The 9,864-nt window shown below is 45.2% G+C and overlaps 1 protein-coding gene across 1 annotated transcript; it reads right to left on the reverse strand.

Annotated features, from left to right (window-relative positions):
* Window positions 1-9,864, reverse strand: ddr2a (discoidin domain receptor tyrosine kinase 2a). Its single transcript, XM_068743498.1, has 16 exons — window positions 9,774-9,864; window positions 4,974-5,076; window positions 4,195-4,426; window positions 3,822-3,969; window positions 3,443-3,545; window positions 2,894-3,077; window positions 2,561-2,801; window positions 2,416-2,481; window positions 1,945-2,081; window positions 1,642-1,852; window positions 1,328-1,560; window positions 1,074-1,201; window positions 752-949; window positions 450-684; window positions 208-357; window positions 1-138 (listed from the first exon to the last, which is right to left on the reverse strand). Exons 1-16 carry the CDS (start codon window positions 9,853-9,855, stop codon window positions 1-3), a joined length of 2,589 nt encoding a protein of 862 aa, XP_068599599.1. The 5' UTR covers window positions 9,856-9,864.

Consider the following 9,864-nt stretch of genomic DNA (forward strand, 5'->3'; position numbering starts at 1 on the left):
TCACTGTCCGTAACATTGTTCCAGGAGGGCTCTGTGTATTTCCTGGAAGGGGGGCCTTTCCTTTGTGTTCCTCCTCCAGCAGCTCAGCATGATCTTGTAGAGAGAGTCTGGACACAGCACAGGCTGAGGCAGGTAGATCTGCGAAGCAGAGAATAATCCCTGAGCAAGGGATTCATCATGTTTGATTTTTAGATTGGACGCACTCACCTGTCTCTTCTGATCCCTGAAAAACTCCCCTGTGTTTTCTATCACTTGCTCATCAGTGAGCTGAGAGTACGGTTGCTCCTTGCAGAAGTTTAATATCTCCCATAGGGTCACCCCGAAGGCCCACACATCACTTGCTGTGGTGAATTTACCCTGCACAAGAAACCAGCGCTGAGCTCACGACCTTGAGAAGGAGCATGATCAAAGTAGATCCACCAAAGCTTGCCAAGAAAACAGGTCCCTACCAGCAGGATGCTCTCCCATGACATCCAGCGTATTGGCAGCACTGCTCTCCCCTGGATGCGGTAGTAGTCGCCGCTATACAGGTTTCTGCTCATGCCAAAGTCTGCTATCTTTATCGTGTAGTTCTTGCCCACCAGACAGTTCCGTGTAGCCAAGTCCCGATGCACAAAATTCAGAGAGGAGAGGTACTTCATCCCCGAGGCTATCTGAGCAGCCATGTAGCACAGATTGCTGAAGCTGGAGAGGAAAGAAAAGATAACTCAGACACAAAACGCATTTTACTCGTTTGATTAGCTTCACTCACTTGACTGTAGGTGCATCACTGAGCAGGGCAAGTTGTCCCTCAGGTTCATGGCGGGACAGGAACTGGTTGAGATCTCCATTCTCCATGTACTCTGTGATCATACAGAGCGGGTCGCTGTAGATGCACACAGCTAGCAGACGGATGATGTTGGGGTCCTTCAAACGCGACATGATCTTTATCTCTTTTAGGAAGTCATTCCTACCGAACCACAAAAATGAGATGACTCACTTTATGGAGAGTAGACATTATTATTATCATCGTGCATTTTTAGGATGTTTAAACCGTTTCGGGTGCAGGTCGCCTGTACATTTAGAGTCAATACCTTGCGTTTTTGTTGGCGTCCGACCGCAGCATCTTCACGGCCACTAAAACTGGCTGGTCTTCCGGGATGTCAAATAAAAACTCTTTATTCATGAACTCTTGCATTCCCTCGGCTTCGCACAGGTGCACCTGAGGGATGACGTGAAGGAGGCAGAAACGAGGAGAGAGAGAGAGAGAGAAGAGGAGCGCAACATTTAAATCCCAGTCTCATGTTTTAAACCTGTTCTGAGTAGAGGAAGAGTAAAGAGAACTTACTTCTCCAAACTGGCCCTCCCCAAGCTTCTCTTTGAACGTGAGCAGCTGCCGAGGAAACTCCTCCACCGCCACATCCTTCCCCGACAGCAGGTCCATCGTCAGCGCAGGGACGGCGTACGTGTTGCTGCCAGTCACACCTTGCAGGTTTACGATGTCTGCCTCCGCATAGTGAGGAACGCCATCTTGGGTCGCTGCAGTCGTGGTGGATTTAGATGCTGCCATGCTGGTAGAAACTGGATGCGTGAAAGGCGAAACTGTAACTAGAAATCTAAGGAACTTTAGACCGTGTCGGCAGATACGTGTGTTCCACCTACCGGGCTCTTCTGAGCTCTGAGCAAACTCTGGCAGCTTGCATATGAGGCGAGACGGCTCCTGGTAGTCCGGCCCGAGAGGGAAGATACGCTCGTAAGTGGAATTAGACTCTTGCTCGCTAGCCGCACTCGACTGGTTGTTGTTGAAGGCAAACGTCTCACTCTGTATTGATAAGCTAGCAGTTAGTTCATCATCCAGCATCCGGCGTGAGGCCTAGAATAAAGGATGTTGGGGAGGCGGGTGAAGGAACATTTGTGGCCACCTCCCAAAAGGAGGCATACGAATCTCAGAGGAAAGGAGCTCACCTTCTCAAGCATCTTTTGCCACACCTGCCTCCACAAGATGATGACGATGATGGCCACAAGGATGAAGATGATGGCCACTAAGCAACCAATCAGAATGCGAGTGTTGCTGTCATCTACTTTATGGGTGGGATCATCTTCTGTGGGAAGAAAAAACAACAACAATGGTAGCTTAAATTCAAACATAATTTTGCACAACTTTTTTTCTATGTTGACAGTAACTTGGTGTTATTTTACAGAAATAGAGTCAGTTGTGACATTTTCACTGATTTGTCAATACATATATTCTAAATATTAATGTTTATCTTACTTTGTATAACATTCTATTCTTATTACGCTATCCCCAATGTGGGTGAGACTGTTGACAATAACAAAAAACAAAAAGCCGCATCGCTATTTGTTAACGCATGTCAAATAATGATTTAATGAATATGTGTGTGTGTGTGTGTGTGTGTGTGCCGAGTAATCGCTGACCTGGTTGCGTGTTAGGTGGAAGTCCTGTCTTGGGTGGCGCCAGTGTTGTGTTATACATGGCTGTATCTGAAAAGACAGATGGCATCAAGGTAAACAGGAATTTATATATATATATATATATATATATATATTCTTTGGTCTATACCTGACTGGAAGGTGATCTCGCTGAACAACATCCAGACGTCAGCAAAGTAAAAGTGGCATTTGATGGCACTGGCCATGTGATTGGCCAGGTTGACAGTGATGAAGCGGGCGCTGGGGTTCTCCTCATCCAACATAGGAGTGTAGGAAAGCGGCGAGGCCTCCCAGTCCAACTCAGAGCGGAAGTAACACACTACCTGGCGAAAGACCCTGACGTGCCGTGAGATCATGTTGCTGCAGTGGACCTGGAGGTAGATTAAGCCACGTGGGGAGAGCTTTCAGTACTGGTGCTGATGTGAAAACTGAAAATACGAACCCGTATTTTAAGGAGACGCACCTTCATGGTGGTAAAGTTTCTCATGCGGTCAAATTCAAACATGATTTCGACGTAGCCGCTGGGGAAACTCTCATTGCTCCAACCCACATAATCATAGCCGGGCCACACATTGTAGACGTGACTTTGTGTAAAATCATCCAGGCCACACACGCCATCAGTTAGCTGGCCCAGACCCTCTGTCATACTGAACGAAAGAGAAAGGAGTGTAAAAGATATCACAAACATCACCAAGCATCCTGTAAAGAGCCTCTGTTCAAAGGTTTTTATGGTGCCGTCATCGAACTCTAGGTGGCAGCACTGCCTCTTTATGGTTAAATAAAAAAAAAAAAAACATCACAGAAGGAATCCTGCCTGTGTCATGGAGGACATTATTCCCCACCCCAACGACTGAGTCATTCCCACTGCCGAACAGCAAACCACTGTGACCCACTCGCAATCGTCTGTCTCTTTGCCTTCACCATGGCGACCAGGAAATAATATACTGATGGATGATGATAGCAATGATGAAGCAGTGTTGTGCGTGACAAAGGAACAGGCACACACACTCACCTGTGGATGATGGCCCCATCATAGGCGGAGTCGTTGACGTAAACTGGGGGAACAGACACGCTCATGTGCTCTCCTGCCGGAGAGTTGTATGAAACCAGGCCATCTGTAGAGCAAAGGCAATTATACATCCTTTAAGTTGCATAAACTCGGGACATTTTTGTGAAATGCGTCATTCGAATCGCATGAAATATCACAGGTGAACACTTTCAGCATGTGTCGCATTTTTTGATTTTGCAAAAAATAAATTTGATTTTAGATTTTAATGAGCAGCATGTACAAGCTATGCGTTATGTGTACTAAACGATGCTGCGATGTGACTTTATGGGCTCAAAGGTAAGGACTGATGCCCCCCCCAGCCCTTCCCTTAGCCAGCTCTTACCCAGCCATTCACAGCCGTACAGTTCCACCCTCATGCAGACGTTCATGGAATGATCCGTGACCGGCATGAAGCGGACAAAGTGAGCAATGATTGGCGGCTCGAGGTCTTTGAGCACAATGTCGTAGGCATTCCTGTTTCCTTCAATCACCTGCACGAAAAACAAACATTCTGACCTCACAAAGCAGAACTAATTATTTGCAATGAATTTGAAGAACTTGTTCAGCAAAGGAGGTTGTGTTTTTATCTGTTTTTGCTCGTTTGTCTGTTTCCTAATTGGCATGCAGGGCTTCACAAAAACAACAGATTTCAAGAAAATGGAAGAGTCTAATAAACATTGTAGAAAATGTGGGCACAGACTAATAGAATGGCTTACCTGCTTGCCCTGCCGGTTTCTCCATGAGATCCAGCGGCTTCCATCCCGGCTGTACTTGATCTTGTACATCTGGGCAAACTCGTTACCAATACCTCCAGCATGACGGCCCTGCGTGCCCACAAGGGTGATGAAGTGGAGCGAGCGTAGGTCGATCTGGAGAAACTCCTTCAGGTTGTCCGGCTCAACTGTTATCTCTGGACACCACGCGCCGTCTCCATCTTCGAAGGCCAACCTGGAAATGGAATGGGAGAGGAAGGATAAGACGAAGCACCTGTAGGTGGTAATTTTAGAATCACAACGGCAAAGGGGAAAGAGTGAGGGAGAGGGGGGGGGGGGGGGGGTAATACAGGAATGAGAGGAAAAGACGAAAGTACAGATGTGTGCAGTAGTGGATTTCAGCTCTTACAGCCTGTTATAAAAACAACTTGATGACAGGCTGTGTCGTAAAAATCAAACTGAAGTGTTCAATCTGGGCTCGGGGCTGGCAGGGCGAGGGGTAGGCTGGAAACACCGCCCGAATGGATGGGGAAACTGTTAGATCATTATCCGCATAAATACCAGAGGCCACCCAAGTTCCTTCACACACACACACACTAATGCCTCCTTAATCATGTGGCTGTTGCAGCACTGATACCTTGGTTTGTACCTCACTGCAAATAAACAAGCACAGACACCTTATTGGGTAAACCACCAACGCCCACGCACTCATTATCAGGGTAAATACACTATGAATGTAATGTGTGTGTGTGTGAGAGAGAGAGAGAGAGAGAGAGACCTACCTGCCATATCTAGCAGCAGTGGATTCAGACCACTGGCTGGAGGCGGAGATGTCCTCGTCCTGTATCTGTCCTCCTGACATGCCCAGAGGATACCGACACACACCTGAGATACAACATGCTCGATTAAAAGAGATGCACACTTCATTACAGCATTAACAGCTGAGGCGCCATCAATGCTTCAAACACTCAGAGGAAGGGGACTCATTAAATGCAGTGTCTCCTGCGGTCTGCATGTGGAAGTGTCCCTCAGCGAGATGGTGGTCTTCACATTGAGCCTAATGGTGATCGATGCATTCAGCACTCACACCATTCTGTGTGAACGGGTGAACGCTGGCTCGTGTTGTAAAGCTTTGGGTAGAACGGCTCTCTGTCAGGTTTTATATTCAAAAGCATGTAATGAGCATAAATAAATATGGTTCATTGGAAAATAAAGCAACAAGTTGTGCAGAGTCACGACCGACTCCGTTGCAGTTGGTTTTACCTGCTTCCTCATCCTCTGAAAACAGACCTTTAACAAGGTCAGAAAGCTTCACAGAGAATGTCATTCTCCAAACCCAAACCAACCAGTAAGTCTTCATTCTTTAATTCTTGCCTTTGTGCCATTTTTGTTTTTTAGGCTTGTGTTCCTGTGTTGTGTGTCGTTGTGTAACTGGCCTCCACTCACAGGAGCTTGATCTGATAATGGGAAGACATTCTGGTTGATTTGTAATGTGAATTTTGAGGTCACAATGACAGAGTCCAGTCACCAGTGACGCTATTTGTACTGGCGCCATATTGATCGGATCGTTAATAATGTATTTATTTCCGTTGCCTTTCATACTAGTTCGAGCTGATCATTCTATTTCTAGTCTTTTCTGTCAGTATTCAAGGCTACCACTCTCTTGTCACTCTTTCAACCACAGCACTGGTTGGTCTGAAAACGTTAAAATTCTACTCAAACGCTCACCAGCTGCTCAACACCGATGTACGTTATTCCAACTCCTGTCAAGAAACCTGCAAAATGTGATGGATAGTGCTGGATGGGGGGGTAGGGTGGTGATCTGTGAGGAATGCACGCACACACACACTCAATGAAAGTGTGGTTGCTTTTTTTTCAAAATAATACACTGGATGAATTTTCAGTCTGCCAGTCCAAACAGTGCCGGTATGATGTAGGACTACAGTGTGTGTGTGGTAAAACAGGCTGGTTAGGACCCATCACGCCCCCCGCCATGTGGTCAATAGAAGTAATATGCCCTCTGTTTCCTGCATGGCCCTCCACCCCCGCCTTGCTTCTTTTCTCCTCTGCATCCTCTCCTGTGTGGTCTCTCTTCTTTCATTCCTTCAATCCCCTTCAGTGGCAAGAGATGTTAAACATGAACTGTGCATTTAAGGTGATCGTTCATCATTCATCTCATTAAAGCGCAACGAGCTAGACATTTAAGGCTTTAGCGCGAGGCTCCGAATTAACCAACTGGTTTCCGGGAGTTATAAGAGGAAAAAAAGGACCTTTTCCATCTTAGGCTATCTATAATGTTGTTTTGATCTAATAAATTCCCCTAAAAGAATATGACCCCTCTACTGTACATAGCCTCGTTTACTGATGAAAGGACATTTGGAGAGGCCTGATCACTGTTTATCAGATAGACTCTATCTGATAGCACTCAGTTGAGGTGGAGGCGGAAGTTGAAGGACGGCTGGCCCTGCTTGCCTGGCCTCCTTCCTCACATTAAAAAAATAATAATTAAAAAACCCTTGAGAAGATGCCAGAAACAGCAGCACATGAGATTCAAGGCCTTCTCTTTCTCCTTTATCCCTTCTTTTTCTCCTCACATGATTCTCTCTTCCTCTTTTATCAATGTTCTGCAAATATTTGTTTAAAAGTCAAGCTGTAGAAACCCCTGAAGGTTTGGGGAACGTGACCTGATACACTGCTTCCATGTTTGTGCACACAAAGGTAAGTGTGCTTGTGATGCAAACACACATGCACACACACACACACACATGCACACACAGGACTTCATCTTGGCAGTGATAGCTTGAAGGAGGCAAATAGAAAAACTCTTCCAGATGTCTCCATTCGCCTCCTCTGCCTTTTCATGTCCTCCTCTCTAAACCGAGTTGCACGATGACTTCTTCAAATGATCCGTCACGTCTTAGTTTTTGACATCTGCCCACTCCTATTCCTCGCTTCGCACCAGACTGCTTTGGCTGTAAACAGACCACATCAACAGCAACCATCTCTTCTCATGTTAGCAGTTTCCTGGCTACATAATTATCAAACCATTATAATGACAGATGCTCTAATAGATTGGTAGCTGCAGTTAAAAACTATTTATTACAGCCCGAGGCTGGGGCTGGAAAAGATGAGGAAATAAATGAAATTAATGAGAAATGCTTGACTGACAACACCAAATATTTCTTTAATGATACATTAAAAAGAGTGTGTCCCGTGTCACGAGGCAGTGCCCCAAACTGAATTTTTACCGATCGCAGCTTTCTAGGAAAGGCAGTGATGCACATGCAGACAGTGCAATATCACCAATTTGGGAATACATAGCAATTACCTTGAATGTAATTGATGAAAAATAGGAGTCATCATCATCATCATCATCATCATAGTCTCTGACCACATCCTCAAGAGAGAGACAGAGAGTCTCAGTGTGCTGTGCCGGATGCTTCACCGCTCTTCCAAATACTGGTTTTTGCAGTGTTTACTTACCCACCCACCCACTCAGGGGTGACCCAAGGGTTTCGCTTTGAGGGCAGGCTGGTGTGTGTCGATTTGACACACACACACACTTATAGAGACCCCACTTTACACACACCGCCACCGGTGTCTAAAAATATCACCCCCAGAAAAAGGTGGAAAAGTACCAGCACCAGAGAGAGAGAGAGAGAGAGAGAGAGAGAGAGAGAGAGCTGAAGGAGTAATGGACCAAACTGAAAGACTTCTGAAAGACAGGCTTGTTCTTTAATATTTGCTGTCTAACCGCTGACTCCAAATACACACACACACACCTACACCCACACACCTACACACACACACACTGCACCTACACACACACCATACCTGTTCTCTATGACAGCAATTTGGCTGTGTTGCTTCTAAATTTCCTGCCTGCTTTATTACATCTTAAAGAGGTGCATCATAGCTCCGCCCACAACATTGTTTAATCCCATTCATCTGATTTACCTGTTATATACAACATAGCATTGTAATCATTTTATAGCATCCGTAATCTGACCCAACACACTAAATACCAATGTAGTAGTGCTAGCATGTTACTTATTATTATTAATTACTGAATAGATCCAGATCATCACGAGAGACTAAACAATAGCTCGCTTGATATTTGTTCCATCAATGCCCTTTGAACATATCCTCCCCCCCCCCCATCCAGGAAGAAGTCAGGTTCATCCACTCCAAAGTAAAATGTGAAGGACAGGGATGGTTGAACTCCATTGCTTGAGAATTTTAAACAGGGGAAAGTTGGCATCACTAAACATCTCGACTCCACTAAATTCAGCCATGAATATTTCCAGACTGTGGAAAAATGACCCTTCTCAGTGTAACAGATCTACAGAGACAACTATAAATCAATTTAGCCTGTTCCTGTACGTCAGCATGACGCTAGAGGAGAGTGTCTTTTGAGTTCCCCCCCCCCCAGAGGTCAGATTGTTGATATAAAACTTTAAAATGTTGAACCTGCTAAACCTTGACCTTGATCAGATGCAGTCCTTTCCATGACTTATGAGTGGTCAACTACTGGGAAACACAAACCACACACACACATGTGCACTCAAGTAACAGAAAAAAAAAAGAGAGAAACGTTTTCAATGGACTTTCCTGCTGTCAGAATGTCTGGTATGCATTAGCCACAGACTCCAGTGGGCTAGCTGGATCCACAGTGAACAGGCACACACACACACACACACACACACACACAAACACAGTAAGCCCACAATAATCAAACATCCAAATCTTTTCTTATGCGAGGCTGAGAAATGCCTCATTAAATATTCTCTGTCAGAAGGTTTGGTACCGAACACTAAATGAGTGTTTCCATCCGCCGATGATGCATTCACATCTGGTTGAAACGGTCAGAAATATAGCCTTCACTGAGACGCACACATGGAAGAACCCGCCGAACGCCCACACTACGTCACCTCGTTTCATCTCACTTCTATAAACAACGAACCTCTATCTTGCACAGCTTCTCTATTTTGTTGTCACTGCTTTTAAACTCCCTGTTCTGTTGACTTCTGTCACCCTTGGAACAAATAAATGGTGAACATGGAGGGTGTGTGTTTACTCATGGTGTGTTCTCATCTTTGCTCATGCTCAACAAAACTACTTTTGTTTAAGTTCAAACAAGAAAGGATTAAACTCCTTGTTTGGATAAAGTATTGTTCTGGTTTCCATTTAGCAATTCTGACCAATGAGATGACAAGGAGCATCCAAATATCTCATCATGACCACAAGAGCTTACAATTTCAAAATAAATTGTTAAATAAATTGTTAAAAAATGTTAAAATTGAAAAGAAAAGGCTGGTTTGCTTTTGCATTGACATCACAAAAAAACACCCGTGCAGCAGAGGGAGAGCTGGAGACAGGCATCCACGCTGGGATCAAAGAGACTAAACTAGAGAGAGAGAGAGGACCGCATGGCTCCCACAAAGCAGCACTTATCCAAAATCTGAAAAAAAGAAAAACTTGCCCGAAACTCACAAAAGTAATTTTACAGTATCCGAAAGCTCTCTATCGTTCCTGAATGGTCGCACAGAGACGGGAGATGCAGTTTGCTTTCTCAGACGTACCTGGGTTGACCTGCGATGTGGCATCTCCAAACAGGCAGAGGAGGATGAGCAGGAGGAAGTGAATGTCCCACAGGTGCTTCATCCCAAACAC

The sequence above is a fragment of the Brachionichthys hirsutus genome, chromosome 9 (assembly GCF_040956055.1).
Source record: "Brachionichthys hirsutus isolate HB-005 chromosome 9, CSIRO-AGI_Bhir_v1, whole genome shotgun sequence".
Classification (NCBI taxonomy): domain Eukaryota; kingdom Metazoa; phylum Chordata; class Actinopteri; order Lophiiformes; family Brachionichthyidae; genus Brachionichthys; species Brachionichthys hirsutus.

Excerpts from the sequence above, each read along its gene's own strand:
- ddr2a (XM_068743498.1), bottom strand. The coding sequence starts at position 9,855 with ATGAAGCACCTGTGGGACATTCACTTCCTCCTGCTCATCCTCCTCTGC. Across the intron at positions 5,077-9,773 it reads CACATCGCAGGTCAACCCAG|GTGTGTGTCGGTATCCTCTG; the intron begins GTACGTCTGAGA and ends GTTGTATCTCAG. Across the intron at positions 1,561-1,641 it reads TCAGAGCTCAGAAGAGCCCG|TTTCTACCAGCATGGCAGCA; the intron begins GTAGGTGGAACA and ends TCACGCATCCAG.